Source organism: Xiphophorus hellerii, chromosome 19 (assembly GCF_003331165.1).
Source record: "Xiphophorus hellerii strain 12219 chromosome 19, Xiphophorus_hellerii-4.1, whole genome shotgun sequence".
Taxonomy (NCBI): domain Eukaryota; kingdom Metazoa; phylum Chordata; class Actinopteri; order Cyprinodontiformes; family Poeciliidae; genus Xiphophorus; species Xiphophorus hellerii.
In genome coordinates, this window is record NC_045690.1 from 22360888 (window position 1) to 22381440 (window position 20553).

Here is a 20553-nt window from a genome sequence, read left to right on the forward strand (position 1 = left end):
CAAAAAATAAATACAAATACTTCAAGCTGTTGCTTTGTATTTACTGAGTAGATGAATGTCAAACACTTTAAAAACAAGCCACTGATTGTTTTTTCCCATTTATTGTTTTATGAATCATAAAGTGAGTTAACTTCTTTTTTTCCCCCAATCTTGCAAATGCTTAGAAGGCATCATCTTCTAAAGCATTATTAAACCTTTAAAACAAGGTTTAATAATGCTGTAGGATAAAAAAAGGGCTTGTTTTTAGTGTTGGTGATTTTAAACATTACGTTACAGATTTTGTTCATAAAGCTTTAAAAATGTTGGCTCAGTGTTGAAACATGCAAAAACTGAAGAAGAAATTGCACTGCAAATACATTAAATTGCAAGAATTTGGACCAAACATGTTATGCTAACTGATGATTTCTACTTTTTCTCCTCCTTTTTCCATCGACTAAATAAATCACACACACTTTTCTTCCATGACTCTCTGATGACCTCCACCAATTCTCCCCGTCTTTTCCAATTGCGCGACTCTCCTTTCATCCTGTCTTCCATCAACTTGCTTTTCTCCTCCGTCTCTGTTGTATTATCTCTACCCCTTAATGCACACACACACACACACAACCCCTCAGCTGTTGGAGTGGATCCGTCGCACCATCCCCTGGCTGGAAAACAGACTGCCTGAGAACACCATGCAGGCCATGCAGCAGAAGCTGGAGGACTTCAGGGATTACCGTCGTCTCCACAAGCCGCCCAAAGTGCAGGAGAAGTGCCAGCTGGAGATCAACTTCAACACCCTTCAGACCAAACTGAGGCTCAGCAACAGGCCCGCCTTCATGCCCTCCGAGGGAAAGATGGTCTCGGTATGTCGCTATGGTTTCTGAAAGACTGCAATTCAACTAGAATCATATTCTGTACAAACCTTCTCAGACCTTGAGCCTCGTTTCATGTGCTTTTTAAGTCTCCTTTGCTTAGTAATAACCTCTGCTGTTCATATTTGCTCCTGGATATGATGTGTTCACTGGTTGGGGGCGAAAATCTGATATTTGATGATCACCAGTCATGACCGATCAATCCTAGTCACTGAATGATTTCCTGATGCCTCTGATGTTAATGGATGAACGGCTGCAATGTGAAATTAAAATAGTTCAGGTTACAAACGAGTACAAAAAAAAGTAACACCCTTTCTAGGCTGAAACCCGGAATAACAACTTTGAAGGCAGCAGAAGATGATTCTGATCCAATCAAAAGATAATTTGGATCCAAGATGAGTGAATCTGCATGCATTTTCTTCACACTACTAAAGTATTTGTCAAAATTTGATGTTAGATGGATATTATTTTTGTTTGATAAACGACTACTATTTTCTTGAACAACTCCAATCTAAACCTTCCTGGCGGTTTATGCTAACGCTATTTTGTAAACATTTAAACCGCCGCCATGTTTGGATTGATTATTTATGTCGATAGGAGTGATAAGCTACACATTAAATGGAAGTAGGAGGCAGTTCGCCACCAATTATCTTCCTGTGAGAAACAAAAATTCAAAAATATTTTGATGCTTAAAAAAAAAAAAAAGCTTATATGTAAAGCATTTTCCGGTGAGAGTAATTATCTCATAGAAATGTAAGTAGTAATAGTATAAACTTTCACATAAATCGCCGTAATATTTTTACGTTCCTTGACAGTTTCATTTTCTTTGAGTGAGACACGCTTTAGGAGGAATATTATTACTGTTGCACTGCCTCCTATTCCAATTTCCTGTATAATCAGCTTTTGTAAATCTCCCATTGGAAAAACATGGACAGTTTGAAGGTTTATAAAGTGTCAACACAAACTTTTATTTTTGATATGTTACTAAAATTGGACATTAAAATGCTAAACGAAGACACCAGAGAGTAATCCCCAGCAGCTAAAATATAACCTTTTAGCATAATCTCACTTTAAAAATGTCTGAATATTCCTTTAAACATGAGTGGAGAACTCAAATGTCCATTTAAGGAAGAGCTAAAGGGAAAATTAGCCTCAAATGGATTTATTCCAAGTGTTCAACATCGGGGCAGCGACGACAAACGGCAGACCTAATTCAAGTGCGCCGTATCGCCTAAAACAAATACTCTAATGTTTTTGTTGGCTTTGTGCAGGACATTAATAACGCTTGGGGAAGCCTAGAGGGAGCGGAAAAGGGTTACGAAGAGTGGCTCCTCAACGAGATTCGCCGGCTGGAGCGACTCGACCACCTGGCGGAGAAATTTCGGCAGAAAGCGGCGATTCACGAAGCCTGGACCGAAGGTGCTGAACCGTTACCAAAAAGAAAATCCTCCATCTTCCTAAAGTAACGCAGTTAGCGTCTCTACATCTAACATGACATTTCTGGTTTCATCACTTCCTGCGCAGGTAAGGAGGACTTGCTGCAGAAGCAAGACTACGAGACTGCCTCGCTGTCGGAGATCAAGGCTCTGCTGAAGAAACACGAGGCCTTTGAGAGCGACCTGGCCGCACACCAGGATCGCGTGGAGCAGATTGCAGCGATAGCGCAGGAGTTAAAGTAAGATCCGATAAATCCTAGAGAGAGGACAAGTGGACAGGGAACCATCACTGTGCCTGAAAGTGAGGATTTGTTCTGTTCTGCAGTGAGCTGGACTACTACGACTCCCCCAGTGTAAACGCTCGCTGCCAGCGGATCTGCGATCAGTGGGACGCACTGGGAGGCATGACCGTGAAACGCACTGAGGCGCTACAGGTGAACCTTGCTGAGAGCTGCAGTGTTACTTGAGACTAGTGGGAAATAAAAACAAAGTGAATTGCTGTTTCTCTGAAACACTGGGTGTCAATTAAAAAAAAAAGCCTTTGTGTTCTTTCTATCTCACCAGAGAACTGAGAAGTTGCTTGAAACTATCGACCAACTGTACCTTGAGTTTGCCAAAAGAGCAGCGCCATTCAATAACTGGATGGAGGGCGCCATGGAGGACCTGCAGGACACTTTCATCGTTCACACAATTGAAGAAATCCAGGTGAGCAAGGACCTACACCGGTACGAACCAAACAAGAATTTATTGTAATAAGGAAATGTTAAAAATGGGCTAAATAGACTTGGCCTTCCAAGACTTGAGACTTTATTTGAGCCGGATTACAAACTTGACACTCAACTTGGGGTGAAGGCCTTGAAATTTGATTTGAACTTCATCCTCAAAGTCTTGAGACCTGACTTGGGGTGAAGGGTTTAAACCCCCACATTCTCAGGTGTACTTCACTCCACAGAAATCCGTACAAAGGTGCATTTTTACGTGTACCGTGTTGCACGATAAATTGCTTGGCGGGAAACAGTGTTCACATCAAACTGTTCTGTTTTCGATACCAAGCTGATGAGGTCGGATATTGGCGCAACCAGTCGCAAGGATTCAGGTGGAGGTCTACTTTAGTGCGGCACAAAGTAGACCTCCACTTTGTGCTGCACTAAGTGTACGGTGGCTGGCCTGGTGGAGAAGAAACAGGGTAGGTACCCAACTAGCTCTTCAAACTTGCTTGTATCCATTCGGATCGTGGGAAGTGAAGAAATTTGTCACGGGAAATGAAGGCGATCTGTTGGCCTCTCAGAATACGTACGGTTCGTCCGAGGAGTATGTGGGAACCTTTAGACTTGATTCAGAGTTGACCCTCAGGGACTTCAGACTTGACTCAAACTTTTACCTCTTACGGATTTAAGACTTCAACTTGCCCCTATCAACCTGAACTTTGGGTAAATGCTTTAAGAGTTGATTTGGAGTTGGGCTTTGGGAGTCCTCCCACTTTATTTGGTGACTCAATTAAGTGATTATTTATTGAAGTGTGGCACCTAAAACATTGATGCCATCTGCAGGCATCGGCGTTTCAGTAGTGAAATACTTAATAAGCAGAAGTCTTGGTGATTCCTCTCAAGCTACATTCCAAAATAACATAAAGCAACTTAAAAATCTCATTTTTGTTGTTGTTTAAGAGCTCTGTCTATTGTCCAAAGTAGAAAGGGACATGGTCGTGGTGGGTTCAAGGTGTATATATTTTAATGTGTTCTCTTCAATCTAAAATGAAAACTGGCACTGTTTCCGTTTATCACACAGAAGAAGACAGTGCATGCTTTTACAGATATCTGTTGTTGTTTCAGGGACTGAGCACAGCCCACGAGCAGTTCAAAGCCACGCTGCCAGAGGCTGACAAAGAGCGCCTGGCCATCCTTGGCATCCACAATGAGATTGCCAAAATCGTGCAGACCTATCACGTGAACATGGCCGGCACCAACCCCTACACAACCATCAACCCACAGGAGATCAACGCTAAATGGGATAAGGTACTGGGACTAGTACACAGCAATTTTTCTTCTTTCTCCTTAAGACAGAGTGATTGCTCAGTGTGTTCCTTATTTTTTTCTTTTTGTTATAAAAATCTCTTGGGCTTTTTTTTTTTTTTTTTTTTTTTTTTTTTTTTTTACAATTTTAACTCCAATCTGCAGGTCAGGCAGCTGGTGCCTCAGCGAGACCAGGCTCTGATCGAAGAGCACGCCCGGCAGCAGAACAACGAGCGTCTGCGCAGGCAGTTCGCCACACAGGCCAACGTCATTGGGCCCTGGATCCAGACCAAGATGGAGGTTGACAACTTTACCTCTCACTGATCCTTTTTTATTTATATATATATATATATATATATATATATATATAAAACAAAAAAATTCATGACTAGATTAAATGTGAAAACTTTTGGTGAGGCTGTAAAAGCCAGACATCTCATGGCGTTGTCCGTACACCTGAGCAGGAAATCGGCCGGATCTCGATCGAAATGCATGGCACCCTAGAGGACCAACTGACGCACCTCCGCCAGTACGAGAAAAGCATCGTCAACTACAAGCCAAAGATCGACCAGCTGGAGGGAGACCACCAACTCATTCAAGAGGCTCTCATCTTTGACAACAAACACACCAACTACACAATGGAGGTAAAGGTCGCAACGGATCAAATCCAGTCCCCCTGATGCTAATCTCCACTGATATATCGATTATTTGCCACAGGGAGTCCAGATTTAAAGTCTTAAATTCAAAATTAAAGCCTTAAAATGTCTTAAATTCATAATAAAAAAGACTACGTTGGCCTTAAATACATTAATCACCATATTCTATGTAGTTTATTTTTCTCGCTGGACTTTATTGTCAGGCAAACGTTTGAGTTGCATCCAGACATTCTCAATCCATTATGGTCAATTGAAGTTGTTGAGGCTACGGCTAACTAGCTGCTAATATACCCTCGCTAGCTAGCTAGCTTTTTTTTATGTCCATCATAGGTAAATGTAAGCTGGTCGTTCGATGATAAACACAAACAGTTCTATCAAAGCATTTTCATGAATTAAAATGACTCAAAGTCAAAGTGACGTATGATCAGCTCCATGCCAAACTTCTTATGCATTTTATTGGTAAAAAAATTTTAAAAATTGGTGGATTATTTAATATTTTTGCTTCCGCTTCACATCTACAGGCTACTTCCAGTTAGTCTGACATAAAATCCCAGTAAAATACATGGACATTGGTGACTTTAATGTTAGAAAATATTGAAAGAAATGTTAGAATTCATCACCAGACAGCAGTACAGCAGGCGGGCCTAAAATATTATAACATCCCAGAATGCATCAGGGCATATTTTCCCTGACATTGGTTCTAAATGGAACACCCCAGGTTGGATAAAGTGAAGATTGAAGCTCAGATCCAGGACTCTCCGACCCCTTCATCATCCTCTTCCTCTTCTCCCGGTCTCTCTCTGCCGTGCAGCACATCCGTGTGGGCTGGGAGCAGCTACTCACCACCATCGCCCGCACCATCAACGAAATTGAGAACCAGATCCTGACACGAGACGCCAAGGGCATCAGCCAGGAGCAGCTGAACGAGTTCCGCGCCTCCTTCAACCACTTCGACAGGGTCAGTACCGAGTCGCTCCGCAGAGCCGCGGCCAGAGGGACGGCTGACCGTTTGATCCATACGAAGGGTTTTGTGGGAACCAATAAGAGAATAGATGCAGGACAAAGTTATGGATTTATCCTGGAACTGTTGTAGGAAAATACTCAAATACGTAAGAACCATGTGGTAACACTTTATTTGACGGGGTGTGAATAAGACTGACATGGCAGTGTCATGAACATGAAGGAGTCTTGGTGAATGTCTGACTGTTGTCATGAACTGTCAATCAGTAAATAATGACACTTTTAATGCAAAGTTGCTCTAAAAGTGGCATTAAAAGTGCCAACTTTGCATTAAAGTGTCATTATCTATACAATATTGTAAAGTTGACACTTTTAATGGACTTTTAATGCAACTTTTAGAGCAACTTTGCATTAAAAGTGTAATTATTTAACAAATGACACTTCATGCCAACAGTCAAACACTCCTTCATGTTCATGACAGGTGTTTTGTCATATCTATGACAGCGTCATGTCAGTCTTATGCACACCCTGTCAAATAAAGTGCTACCAAACATGTCTGTTTACTTGCAAAACTCAAATATCTATACTCTGAATATTAATCGATGCTGTTAAATATGAACTGTGTTTTTTCCATTCCCTGAGTTGGGAGGTTGTTTTTGTGGGATGAGGCTGGAACGGTATGAAAAATGTAGAGATTTGGCACTTCATCTAAAATTTCATCTGTTATGTGAAATAATCTTTAGTAATTCAATTCTAACTGGGACAGACATTTAAAATTAGAGCCTACATAAGATATTACTATTTGACTAAAATTCATCCAAGATTGGATGGGAGTAAATCATTAAAAAAAACAAATTAAATTGAAAACAAAAATAGACAAATGAATGGTAACAAAATAAATTCAGAATTACCGATTTACATAAAATTGAGTAAGAATGCCTGACACAGTGAGATAAAGGGGAAGACCACTAAAGAGAATAACATGGAAAACTGCATGTAACCCCTACGTTGACTCAATGAAGCTGACCTCCATCCGCTCCTGTGATGTCAGAGTCCTCGGTTCATTCCAGCAGCAGGTAAGTCTCCCCGACTTCACACCTGCTCCTGGCAGGTCCTGCCAGCAACCAGAGTAACTCAGAAGTCATTTAATTCGGCTCTTTAAACGACAACGGATAGTTGTGGGCAAGCTCCAAACAAGGACACGACGATCCAGATTAATTTGTGTTGAGGGCAAAGTTTTAACAAGCTTCTACGATTTTGTCCTTGCGGCCATGATCCAAATCTCGAGACCGTAGGCGAGGGTCGGAACAGGAGCGAACAGGAAATCCAGGAGCATTACGTCAGTTTAGACGCAGATCCATCCAACTGTCTCACGCTCTGTCTGACCAAACGCACAAACATGACAAACTACAGTTGGAGTGCAAACTTTTCCAAAGAGACTGAGGAGGGTGATTCATTATTTTTTAGGTGAATCTCGTCTTTTAATGTATGCTCAGCAAGGGGCCCAGGTCCCTCTTGAAAATGATAAATAAAGGAAATAATAAATAGTTAAATAGTTTTTTGGGGGGGTTTGGTCATTTAAAGACTTGATTTATTTATTTGTTGCATATTCAAAATGAATGTTTGTTTTAATTATGTAAGAAAATCAAACAGTTTGTCCTTTTTACGCCGGAGTATTGAGGCCACACTAAGAAAAAAATAAAATGGAAAAATAACAATTCGAGAATAAAGTCATAAAATTACGATAATAAAGTTGCAGTGTTACCAGAATAAAATCTTGATATTTTGAGAACTCTGACATGAGAACACATCTGCCATAAAATGAATGTCGAGCATCTTGTGAATAAGGAAATACTTAATCTATTAACATTTTACCACAGGTGTAAGACTTCTTTCTCGTGTCAGAGTCCTCAGAATATTTTAACTTTACTCTGGTAATTTTATGACTTTATTCTCGTACTATTTTGACTTTTTTTCTCGTACAAACTTATTAATGATATCCTACAACTTTATTCACGTACGAGTTTATTCTCAAATTATCTTTGTTTTTTTTCCGGTGCGACTTTACTCTCATAATTTTATGATTTGTTCTTGTGATTTTTTAATACATATTTATATTTTTCTTAGCATGGCTCTGATACTTTGCCATACTTCTTAGTTCCTGTGTTGTTGTTGTTGTTCTGTTTCTGTGCCATTGACGATATGAATAAGCCCACCTGGAGGCCCTGTGATCCGCCCGCCCCGCTGCACATTAACGCCTCTGAATGCCCTCGCCGAGCATGGCAGCGCCGCTGCCACCATGTGTTCACCTGCCCGGTCCTAATCGATATGCACTGTTCTCTGTTTTCTGTCTCTTATGCATGGTCCTCTCCCTTCACCCTCACCTTCCTCTTCCTCCCCCCCCATCCCCTTCTCCCGTGCATGGTGCACTACCTCCTCCCAACCACCTACCCTACACCCCACAACCCTTCCCCGTTTCCCCCTCGCCATCACTGATTGGGCTGTATGTGTTGCTGCATGGCCTGTGGCCCCTCCCCCACACACCAGGACCACTCGGGCACTCTGGGCGCGGAAGAGTTCAAGGCCTGCCTGATCAGCCTGGGCTTCGATATCGCCAACGACGCGCAGGTATTTGATCGTAGTCACACTCCCGCAGTGCGAGGTTTAACTGAAGTTTGTTTTTGTTTTTCTTTTCTTTTCTCTCTTTTGCACTTTCCTCTGTTATCCCTCCATCTCTTCCTGTATTGCCTTTACTCTTCCTGTTTGAACTCTTTGTGTTTTCCCCACACTTTGCTTAAAAATCTTCTCACTCGAACCTTTCTTCTTCGCCTGATTTCTTTTCCTTTCCCTCCCTCTGCTGTATTTCTCCTCTCCTGCTGGTTTTGTTTGTCTGTCGCTGATCTTGTAGAAGAGAACAGGAATCATGGATGCAGAAGACTTCAAAACCTGCCTTATCTCCATGGGTTACAACCTGGTAAAGGATTGAGCACTCTTCAAGTATGAACATGTCTTTGTGTGTGTGAGCCGGACCACTTGGACTTGGTATTGGATGTAGATTTAATGAGATTTAAAACAAAAAATAGTGGACAGTCTGGATGTTTTAGGGCTGCAACTAATGATTATTTAGTTATTGATTTATTCTGACGATTAATTGATTAATCGGATTTTTAAAAATTCCTTTAGTGAATGCTTGATCATTTGCAGCAAAGGATGAATCTGCAGCTTAAAAAACACTTCTAACATTAACATGTTAGAAGTGTTTTTTGTTCTTTCAATGTCCTTTCAACAATTGACCTTTTTTTGAGACTGTATTCTTCAGTCAACGATTAATCGGTTGATAAATTAGTTGAAAATTACTTCAATAATCGATTAATCACAATTTAGCTCATTTATCGTTTCAATCTTGTGTTAAATTATGTAATTTTCTGAACAATTCTTCTTTTACATACTGTAGATGAAAATCTCTTCATCACCACCTGAAGTTTAAGGTGTAAATTCTCCGCTATCTTTACACAGTTTGATTTTCCGGTTTTTGCGCGACATCGTCCGACTATAGCTGCTTTACCGTGACCCGTCTGTCGCCACCAGGGGGAAAACGAGTTCTCCCGCATCATGAGCACAGTGGACCCCAACAGAATGGGCATCGTCACCTTCCAGGCCTTCATAGACTTCATGTCCCGCGAGACGGCCGACACGGACACAGCCGACCAGGTCATGGCGTCCTTCAAGGTTCTCGCTGGGGACAAGGTACGGCACTGCAGAGCTACTCAGAAAACCCAACAAGCTCCCGCAGAACAACCAGATATCGGTAGAGAGAAAAGACTAGTGAGATTTTACGTGACAGACCAACTCAAAGTGTGAAGTGGAAAAAAAATAAAGTGGTTAATTTTTCTTAATCTGTCTGAAAAGTATGACATGCATTTCTATTTATCCCCCCAGATTAATATATTGCAGATTGTTGATGAGCCAGAAAACTGCAATCGGCGCACTGCAACGGAACTTATGATAAATTATGGTGTTTTTTTGACACTATTTTGAAATACTATATCAATAATGACGTAATAATGCAAATTCACTGTCTCAAAGATCAATAAGCTTACATTTTGCAAAGAACTATAGAAGCACTAGAGCTGGATGACATTTTAAATATGAAAAAATTCAATACAACAACCAAAAACTATAAATAAAATGGAAATAAAATCCACACACAACCAAAACCACAAATGGAAATGGATGTAATGAATCTACTGGACGTAATCTGAAATGACAAAACTGAATCTCGGTTTTTCCTGACTCTCTGCAGAACTACATCTTGGCTGACGAGCTGCGCCGCGAACTGCCCCCAGACCAGGCCGAGTACTGCATCGCGCGCATGGCCCCCTACACGGGCCCCGACGGTGTCCCCGGAGCCCTGGACTACATGTCCTTCTCCACGGCTCTATACGGGGAGAGCGACCTCTGAACACTGGCGTCGGGCGTCCTGACCCGGGACCATCCTCTCCCCGCTCCGTTCACCGCCACGTGCTCCGACTCGTCTCCACTCTCCTGTCCAGCTGTGCTGATTTTTTGTTTTGTTTTCTTTTTTGTACGTTTCAGGCCTTATCTTTTTGTCAGTATCTTCCGTGACCTCTCAACTGTCCAGCTTCGTCACCGCTCCCTCCTCCCCTCCCTCGCTCCGTCTTTGTTGTGTTTGCTTTTCATCGCAAAGCAGCGACTCTCCAGGTTTACAAAGAGGGAGAGATAAAATGTGGGGGTTTTTTGTCATTGATTTTCTTCAGAAAAATGAATAAAGTTAACATTATTTTATTATACTGAACAAAAAAAAGGTATTTTTCTTCACCTGGTTAAATAAGAGACGAAAAATTGTAATAAAGAAAAAAAAAACACGTCTGCACTTTGTCGGTTTTTGATACAAGAACACCTGTGTGTGTGTGTGTGTTCTGATCAGACTGTGATCAAAGAGTACAATCATACAGCGCTCTGTCAAAGTATTCTTACAATTTCTACACATTTGCTGCATCACAACCAAGGCGTTTAAGGTATGCACTGGTGTTGTGTATCATAGCAGCACACAAATAAGAAAAAAAAGGGAAATGTGAATGGCTTTTGAAAATTTTCACAATTCTGAGAATTCCTAGTTGAATTGTCGATGACCATCCAAGAGGTCATCGACAAGCGGCCTCAAAAGTTCGCCACTTTTCTTTAGTTAATAAGTCTCACATTGGTTCACTGGGGCTTTTTTTCCCCCCTAATGAATTAATCATTTGAAAATTGCATTTTGTATCATTTCAGGCAGCAAAAACAGAAGAAAGCTGAGGTGGAGGTCTGGAGTTAATGTCCGGAACCAAATCCAGTTGAAATTTTGTGGCAATATTTGAAAAGTGATGCTCACAGACATCAAATGCGACTGAGTTTGAGCTATTTTACAAATAAGAATAGGCAAAAAAAATAACTATAAAAAATCAGTTTGTAAATTTGCAAAGCAGCTGGAAGAACAATTGAAAAACACACTTATTGAAATGAAAAATAGATTTGAAAAACGTACATCACTTTTTTCCACTACACCATTCTGCACTCTTCTGTACTAGTGTTTCACATAAAAGCCATAAAAAATACATTGAAGTTTTTATTTCTGGCATGGGTGAATGTGAAAGTCTAATACTTTAACAGAAATCTGTGCTTTTCCATTTTGGAATAAAACATTTTCTTTGTGCAACAATAATAAAAAAATCATGAAGTGATTTGGTGACGCATATATATTTTTGTATGCTTCAGGCGGATATTTACTAACCCAGAGGTCCAGAATTCAGCCAAAGGGCAACCATGGGAACCAATATTCGTAAACTCGTACCTATCCGGAAGATTTTGATGCCGGACACAGGGAAAAAAAAGCGCTTCCTCGGTTGTGACCTGCTCACCGATGACAACAGAGGGACATGTAGCTGAAGAAAGAAGTCATGTTTAGTTGGAAGACACTGCGGAGAAACAAAACCGTCAAGTATGGAGTCCCGATGCTGGTAAGGAATGATTTGGTCTGACGTCAGGAGTTTTTACGCACGTGAACTGACCGTAGCACAGGTTGTGTTAGCTAGTTAGCACTTACATAAACACTAAGAGTAAAGCGGGTAGTTCGCTTGTTCTAACATAACACAGACAGATATTTATTAGACGTCTTAACTCATTATTTTTCCAGTTTAATATAGTAACATTTGATTATATATTTTTTGACGGCATGCTGCGTCCTTTAGCCACTGTAAAATTACCTTATGTAAAACTGCGGGGTGTAACTTTGCATCGTTACCCATCAAATATGTGTTGAAAGCAGTAGGCTACTAATGCCTGTTTAAAACAAACAAACACTTTGTATAACCATTGTAGCAATTCTAGCCAGCAATTGTCAACGTAAACGTCACTTATGACTCTTTCTAGAATTATGCGAGTCGATGTTTGTTTTTTTCTCATTTGCTTTTTGCCCGTAAAAAGAAAACTGTAAAAACGTTTTCATAATAGACAGCTCCAAGCATGCTCTGAGTTTGGACAGTAACAAAAAAAAAAAAGATAACCCAACACCCTGTTTGTTTTTGTCTTTCTTTCAGCTGCTGGTCATTGGCGGCTCCTTTGGCTTGCGGGAGTTTACTCAAATCCGTTACGATGCCCAGAAAATCAAAAAACGGGTTTGTACCAAGATCATTTTGATTTCACTTCCTGCGGTACGTGAATACGCCTGAGAAAACTTCAACGCAAAAGCCCTGTGTGGCACCGTTACCAGCCTGTGTACTCCTCCTAGTGGCTAGAACTGAAACTGCAGCGTTTAGGTGTGCAGAGAAGAGTCGTGTCGTCAAATGGTCGTTAAAAGGTCAAAAATAAATATGGTTTTCATCTTTAAATAAAATTTGAAAACATTACAAGTAGATGAGGCTTGTAAAATAGGCGCTTTTGAAAAGAAAAAAAAAACAAGTAGCCGCTGATAGAAAAAACAAACAAACATGGTGTTTTGCCTGTTTTTCTTTGTATATATCGAACACCTTTGTTCAATTTAAATTTCGATGATCATTTTCAATGTCTTTTATCAATTGGATATCAGCTAAAACTTGGTGTATTGTCATAATCCAGGTGGATAACTGTCGATATCCTAGTTCACACTTATCAAGGACTATCTCTAAGTCCACCTCACATTTAAGCTGAACGAATTCATGTTCGTTCACAGGTCTAGTTATTGTTTACTCATTAATGCTTTCTGAGGTAAGGTCTTTAATATTGTATAAGGTCATTTGTAATTTAGCATATTGATTATGTCATCAGCTAGCATCACATTGTTCTCATTCCCCAATTAAACTGAATTTTAGTATGGCTGAGCTTTCAACAAAGCTGCTCTTGTTTGAATATGTTTTTAAATTTTGTTAGCAGAAAGCAAAGTGAGTGGAGGAAACCTGGACAGGAAATTAAGTTAAGACACTCTATACTAACTAGTACTAGCTCCACTAGTAGATATTTAACTTATAACATGGAAAAACAAAGAGTCTTGTTACAAGTGAAACAATCTGCCAGGGGAACTAGTACTTTTTAAAATCAGTATTAAGAGAATTACTGACTTAAGCTCCAGGGTCTTGCTGAAAATGTACTTGTTAGTTAGTTTTGTCTTATTTCTAGTGTACTAAGATATTTGGACTATAAACTAGGCCAAAAGTACTTGGTAAGATTTAGTGTTTCTGCGTGATGGCGGTTCACACGGCCTCACCTCCAAGTATGTTGTGTTCAGTCGTCTCATAAAAGTGAATCTCTGAAAACATCCATCCATCCATTTTCTGTACACCCTTGTCCCTGGTGAGGTTGGCAGGGCTGCTGGTGCCCATCTCCAGCGAAAGTTTCGGGCGAGAAGCGGGGTACAGCCTGGACCGGTTGCCAGTTCTCTGAAAAGAGATTTAGATTTAGATTGTGGTCAGTCTGGAAACAGATAATACTTTGTTTGGATCAAGATATGGACAGTGGCCTTCAGTTATAAGACTTCTGACATAGAGAAGGTTTCATTGTTTAGTTTTTTTGCATTTTTCTTGGATTTGTCATTATAGAAAATGTTCTTAATATTGAAGAGGATTCTATCCATTGTCTATTGTGTTTAAAAAGACAGTACAAACTCAAAACCACAAAAAGTGAAAATAGGCTAAATACACCGCTGGTATTTAGGAGGTTCCACCTTTTACAACGTTAAAAAAAGTACAAGGCTACAGCGTCGAAAGCAAGGTCTAATATTTCACAAGATAGCAACCAGTTAGTTAAAACAATGATTATGTAACCAGAAGGCGTTACGATCTGGCAGTGAGTGCTCTCTTACGCTGACAGACTCCGATGCAAGTCATCTGGGTGGGAGCCAGATGGCCGGCCCGTCTTTTCTTACGTTACCGCTGATGTGCGGCGGCCGTCGACGGCGGATGAGCTCGCTCTGCCGCGGGCCTTGTATCTGTGGCTTCCCCCTCCTCTCACACGCACACACACACCCACACACACACACACTCCTTTTGCGAAGGTGTGTGCAGCACACGGACCCGCTCCAAACCCCGGCGGAGTCCAACTTCGCCTCCGCATGTGTGGCTGCGCATGTGATTTAATGTGCTGAATATTTAAAGAGCGGAGACAAGGCGCGTTATTAAAAGCACTCTTCCCGTTTTTGCTTGGGTTGGTATCAGATGATTACATTAGCCGGCTCTCTCTCAGACATCACATGTACGCTGAAACCACCGTCGGAGATTAAGTCCAGTGTGATTAAATTTGCATTTTCTCATCAGTGATTTCATTTAGCCTCAGGGCCGGGATGAACTTCAAGGCTTTTATTCCTTGCTGGACTTTTTTTTGTTGGTTTGTTTGTTTTTACCTTTTAATGGCTTCATATTTGAGATGTTTTTGTATAAAGTACAGCTATTAGACTGTTAATATGATGCTAATTTTTAAGACCATTAATTCTCTAGTTTGACAGCTGTAAAATATTCTATAAATAATTTATTAGCTGCGGTAAAGTAGGTGTAATTAGTCAGTCTTGGAATAGTAAAACTCTGTCACACACAGAAAAACCCTCGCCATTGTTCCAATGAAATATTATGAACTCATTAAAAGTGATGCTCATTTGGGACCCGCTCCTGACCAAGGTCCATTTTAATTCCAAAGTCCCGGACTTTTGACCACAAAAATAAAACTTTTATTGTTGTTATTTTTTGTTTTGTCGAACCTTTTCAGATTGATGATGAATCAATCGTCCTTAATTTTGTTCCGACCCATTTTGTCATGGTTCTTTGCAAACTTGATGACTTGGTCAATTTGACTGGCAGTCAGCCGATAAGATGGTCAGATAACATCTCAATGAATTATTTTTAGCTTAACTTAACATGCATTTAAAAATGATGATTGAGAAACGGATGATAAAAAAATTATTGGATTTTTATTTTTTATCTGACCAGAGTACCATCTCCTACATATCCACTGTGCCTCCTTCATAGCTTGTGGAAAACTTCCATTAGTTTTTTTTACCATCTTCTTGTCACTCTTCCACATATGCCCGATTTATCAAATATATGTCCAGTTGAAAGAGTCTTCAACTGGACAGTTGAAGACTGTCCAGTTGACAGTCTGGACAATAGTGGATCTTCATCCACTATTTACTCTTGGTCTGTAAAATACGCAGGAGTGTGTGGCTGTAAAGGGACAAAACGGGACATTTTGTAGTTCTGCTGCTACTAAGAAATCTTTCCGTTTTTCATGTGTTGCTTTTGAAGAAAATGGTTGACGTTACCAGAGGAAAGCCTGAAAGCAGAAATCTCAGACTGCAACAATGAAAACTGTCTCACTTTTTTTTCTTCTTTTCTTTCTGTCATATTGCAGCTGGATCCTTCGCTGGAGGCGAAGGTGAATCCAGAGAAGCAGGCGGTTATCCTGGAGGAGGAGTATGAGGTAAGAGACGCTTACCTCAGGTTCAGCGTGATGAAAACAGCTGAAACTGTCCTGGGTGTCCATATGGTTTGTAATCAAGGTGTCTGCGCATCTTTATTATTAAGCTTTAAATCCATGTATGTGAAAATGAAGACCTTAAAATGTCTTAAATTATTCTAGAGGCGTGCCGATCGGCCACCGTTCATAATCGACCGATTTCCGTGAAAAAGCGTATGATCACTGCCTCTTGTTGCCGATCACCAAAACCAATCACCTGCATTTGACTTCTCGGCCTGCGTGTGCAGCTCATCTCCTGTTTCCTTCACGCTACGCAAGCGCGCAGCTACAAATCCTGTCGCGTGGAACTATAGCGCCCTGAGAGTGAGCGGGGACGTTTGCGTGTTGCTGCGGAAAATTACCTCGGGGCAGCCCACGTTTGCTCGTCATACCTTCCTGAAAGTAAAAAAAAAGTGGCTGGTTTGGGTCTTGTGCACATTTTATGGTTCTTACATGCTGGTTGTGTGGCGTCTGCGAAGCTTAATCCGCTTTTTAGTAGTGAAAAAACTTCCATCCTGAAGTAAAAAAATAAATAAATAAAAGAAGTTCATCCTTTTCTGTTTGCTTTTCCTTTCCAGAAGTTGAAGGAGATTCATTTGGACGAGTGGAAGAACATCCGTGGTCCCCGTCCCTGGGAGAACTCCAGGGAGTACCAGGAGCAGCAGCGCAGCAATCTGAGCAAAACACACTGAGGCTCCGGCCCGAGCCCACCGCACGCGCTCAGACAGATGCACAAAGATCACACCAGACAGCGCAGGGGCCCGCGGAGACGGTGGCACCGATGTCTGGCTGCGGCTCCGGGGCTCTGAGCACAGCTTGCGTCGGGGCCCGAATCTTTGGAAAAGTTCATTTTGGAGTAAATCATGTTGGCTTCTTCTGGCTGCAACACCTTCAGAACAACTGGTGAAAAGTTTCCGCTTTTAAAATATTGTGCCGGACACAAGCATATATATTTTACGTCAGACTGTAGGCCCTTATTGTGAAGGGGAGAGAGCAGAAATGTAGAGCGTGTTGTTCTCCCGTTCAGTGTTTTGTTTTGTGGTTGGAAGACATTGAGAATAAAGCGAGACTCAAAATGGTTTTCATCTCTTTCTGCTGATTTCCATGTTGGTGACCCCGACATGATGTCAACCAACTTCCACAATATGTGGATTCCTTAAAGGGGCAGTACAGTGTGTTTTCCAGGCACATAGTGCCATTTCATAGCACAATCAAGTCACTTTTGTTGCCTTCGGTTCTTAGAAAAATGCTGCATATCAAATGAGACAAAGTCAGAACTTTTACCTTGTAATATTAGGCTTTAAAATTAGGCCTCTGTCTCTTTAAAAACTCCTGCTCTTTCTGACACTCTGCCTTCGTCACAGCGCTCTTCTATTAACTCTATAACAGTTTCACCAGCATTGCACTGAGAAGTCGCTCTTACAACGAGCTCAGTAGATCCGCAGTTTCAGCAGGTGTTTGCTAATTGCTGCTGGCTAGTCTGAAGGAGCTGAGCGGGAGACGGCTGCTCTGAGAGGTGGAATTTCTTAAGTTTGGAAACTGCAACTCTGAGGAGGAGCTCTGGCTCAAGGGCGGGGCCAAGTTCATCCAGGCGTTCTGCACAGCTGAACGGTTCCCATGGAGATTAAAGGATTTCGCAAATATGGATGAAAGAATCAAAGCAACACTCCAAGTAGGCTTTTGATGAGGGAATAACATCACAGCATGATGTAAAATGCAAAAAAAAGTACATTTTACATCATTCCGTGCTTTTACAAATTGTTGCTAGGGTTACAGATCAGGTCAATCTAATAAAACGCCAACAGGTGGCATTTTACTTCCCTCTTACAGAAGATGTACATGTGATTTTTCGGCTTCAATAAATTATTACTGTTTGTCTTAAAAGTGATATTTTCTCCCTTTTTTTTTTTTTTTTTTTTTTAGCAAAAAACAAGAACACGAATAAAGCCTGTATGCAAGGATATTGGATTGATTTCACCTGCTGAGAAATAGAAAAGAATAAACACAAGAGCTCAGCGTTTCCTCGGGCTCTCCGTGTCTCAGGAGGAATCTTGTTTCTCATTATTACGTCTCACTGCAGCGGCTGATTGTGTTTATGAAAATAGTATTACATGTGCGTGCTTTTTTTTTTTTTTTTTTTTATCAAACAAAACAAAAATAGCAGCATTTTTCCCTGCATGCGGGTGATTGGCGACCGGCGTGTTCAGCGGTTTAACGAGATAAACTGCAGCTGCCTCACGTTTTCTCTCGTCGCGATTTTATGGCGTCATGTTTTCGTAATCGCTCGAAATGACGTCGGGAGGAGACAGCAACTTAAATGTCTAAAGGATTATTCTTTCCGGTAGCTAAGCTGCTGCTGCATTATGATCAACTATAATCTGACACCAACCAGGTTGTTTAGGTACTTGGCTGTCAGGCTGGGAGTTTTATTATTTGTTTTTCCTGAAAAAATCACGTGTTTTGTTCTTCAATGTTCAAAGAAGAATTTTATTATGTTTGAAATTCTTTTTTTTTTTTCTGAAAAAAATTGCCCAGGATATTTTTTTTTTTCTTCTACAAAAGAAAATTCAAAGTTTTAGAAATTAGCTTGAAAAAAAAAAAAAAAAAACAATTTCAAAACTTTTTAGAAAAAGGAAACTTTTCGTTCAATTTTTTATGTATTTTTTTTTTTTTTTTTGGACCAAACAGTTTATGTTTTGAGAAACTGGTGACCATTTCAGCAAACATTAACAATGTTGTTGTTTTTTTTTATATACAAGTTGAATACTGTTAAATTCTGGAACCATCAGTTGAGAAGTAAATTTTGGAAATAGCCATTTCCTTTTGAAATATGGATTCAGAAAGTAGGCCTTTCTAAATGATTTCTAAATGCTTTCTTTGTGGACTGGAGACTCTGGCTTCAGGATTCATTCAAAAAACATTTCATGAAGACTTAATGAAAGCAAGAAATCTAAGCTAAAATTTTACCCTCAGATTAGAGCAATCCACAAAAACTCCACAGTCACTGAAATATCATAAAGGGCAACAGAGAAGGAGAGGCAAGAAGAGGAGATGGTGAGTCAAGAAATCTCTCTCTCTCTCTCTCTCTCTCTCTCTCTCTCTCTCTCTCTCTCTCTCTCATTTCATATCTATAAATAGACAGCCGCCTGGCAGCTGAGGGGCAGTCCGCGCAGAACAAATGCAGCCTCTGGCTGTTTCACTTCATTCCCCACATAATGAGCCAGACGGAACAAGCGCAGATCGCCGCCGTCACTTCCACTCTCCCAGCCACCGCCGCCGAGCCAGAGAGGCAAGGGCCACACGTTGCCATGGAAACGTGGCTGCTGGGCAGAGGCGAGGAAGAGGAGGTGGAGTGGGGTGTGTGTGTGTGTGTGTGTGTGTGTGTGCGTGTGTGGGAGGGGGCGGGGGGGGTTCTTACAGTGAAGGCAGCTCTACACACACACACACGCACACACACACACACACACACCCACGAACACACACCCCCACACACACACACACACACTGCGACCCCCCTTACACAGACAGACAGACGGGGCCTTGCTGTCTCTAGAGATGAGTAGATGAGCTCCAGAGTCCTGAACTGCCTCCCGGATGTAATGGAGTCGGTGTGGGTGTGTGCACCTCGCTAACCAGCCCTCCTCCGCTAACATATTCCAGCCCAGTGAACCTCTGAGCGCTCAGATCTAATAGCAGGTCTATCTGACTGACTGCAGGACTCCCACTTGGGGGCGGGGGGGGGCAAATATTAGTCTTTGTGGCTCTTATCTGAGCTGAGAGCGCATACATTATGAACAGTCCGGGCCGGCGCTGCTCGGTTCAGAGGCGGCGAGCTGGTGGCGATGTTCTCCTTTAGCACCATTACTTCCACAGGAGGACGTCTGAGGTCAAGATTTTTAACAGCGTCTGATGCGATTGTGTTTTTAGCAAAAGTGGGACGCAGTGCAATGCAAAAGTAATCCCCAAACGTCTCTGTGCTGCAGCTAAGGGCTGATTATTCTATCGATTATTCTGATGATTAACCGAGTAAAAGGACAAGAAATTGAATATTCTGCAGATTTTTTTAAGTTCAACTACTTAAGTTTACTTTATATTATATTAGAATAAGTACAAAAAACAATTTTATGCCCTAAAATGCAATAACTTGCATTCCTTTAGCGTATGCGCAATCATTTGTATTAAATAACAGAATGAATAGTAAAATAAATATTTAAATATGTCTGTTTCACTTAACTTCTCTATAGTGTTCAGCACTGATCTGTAAACTATTGTTTTCGGTTTACTAATTAGTAGCATAATAAATGAATAGATGCCAAATGGTAATGGGATCACTTTGCAGAATTTGAATCAATTGAAGTTAAAAATAACACCACTTGAAAAGTTCTGGGTTGAAAATATGTTTAAAAAAAAAAAAGCTTGGGTTTTTTTCATCTAAAATGCAAAATGTCTATAATTTCTGTGCAGTTTTGGCTTGATTAGTGTTCTGAATGTGGTGCTAATTCAGCAAATGTCACATTTCAGAGTTAGTCACAATAAAACGGTTCATATCAAAACACAAAGCAACAAATACAATCCAGTGAAGTTTGATGTTTGTGATGTTTGTGGTGAAATGATGTAGCAACAGAAGATCCTCCCCGGCAGAATCTCATGTTAGAGATAT

At 40.9% G+C, this 20553-nt stretch overlaps 2 protein-coding genes across 6 annotated transcripts in view; both read left to right on the forward strand.

The window, feature by feature from the left end:
* The window catches only part of actn1 (actinin, alpha 1), a 59527-nt gene extending 48719 nt beyond the window's left edge, over positions 1–10808 (forward strand). For 2 of the 5 annotated variants that reach the window (XM_032548028.1, XM_032548027.1), the window contains exons 10-22: positions 615–845; positions 2126–2273; positions 2379–2529; positions 2616–2724; positions 2855–2995; positions 4123–4305; positions 4468–4602; positions 4767–4946; positions 5770–5916; positions 8466–8546; positions 8827–8892; positions 9507–9665; positions 10222–10808. In XM_032548028.1, the coding sequence (XP_032403919.1) occupies positions 615–845; positions 2126–2273; positions 2379–2529; positions 2616–2724; positions 2855–2995; positions 4123–4305; positions 4468–4602; positions 4767–4946; positions 5770–5916; positions 8466–8546; positions 8827–8892; positions 9507–9665; positions 10222–10380 (1890 nt within the window). In that variant the 3' untranslated portion in view covers positions 10381–10808. The remainder of the gene's footprint in view (positions 1–614; positions 846–2125; positions 2274–2378; positions 2530–2615; positions 2725–2854; positions 2996–4122; positions 4306–4467; positions 4603–4766; positions 4947–5769; positions 5917–8465; positions 8547–8826; positions 8893–9506; positions 9666–10221) is intronic. The other 3 variants (XM_032548032.1, XM_032548030.1, XM_032548029.1) reach the window with 2 other exon arrangements.
* Positions 10809–11770: 962 nt separating this feature from the next.
* On the forward strand, positions 11771–16973 carry cox16 (cytochrome c oxidase assembly factor COX16). The gene is made up of 4 exons (XM_032548049.1): positions 11771–11935; positions 12515–12592; positions 15789–15857; positions 16472–16973. The coding sequence occupies exons 1-4, from the start codon at positions 11876–11878 to the stop codon at positions 16583–16585; spliced, it is 321 nt and encodes a 106-aa protein (XP_032403940.1). The 5' UTR covers positions 11771–11875; the 3' UTR covers positions 16586–16973.
* Positions 16974–20553: the final 3580 nt, after the last annotated feature.

What these genes read in the sequence shown, in the direction of transcription:
- cox16 (XM_032548049.1), top strand. Translation starts at nt 11,876, where the DNA reads ATGTTTAGTTGGAAGACACTGCGGAGAAACAAAACCGTCAAGTATGGA. An exon ending in CCCAGAAAATCAAAAAACGG is followed by an intron (nt 12,593 to 15,788) that starts GTTTGTACCAAG and finishes GTCATATTGCAG; the next exon opens with CTGGATCCTTCGCTGGAGGC. An exon ending in TCCTGGAGGAGGAGTATGAG is followed by an intron (nt 15,858 to 16,471) that starts GTAAGAGACGCT and finishes TTTCCTTTCCAG; the next exon opens with AAGTTGAAGGAGATTCATTT.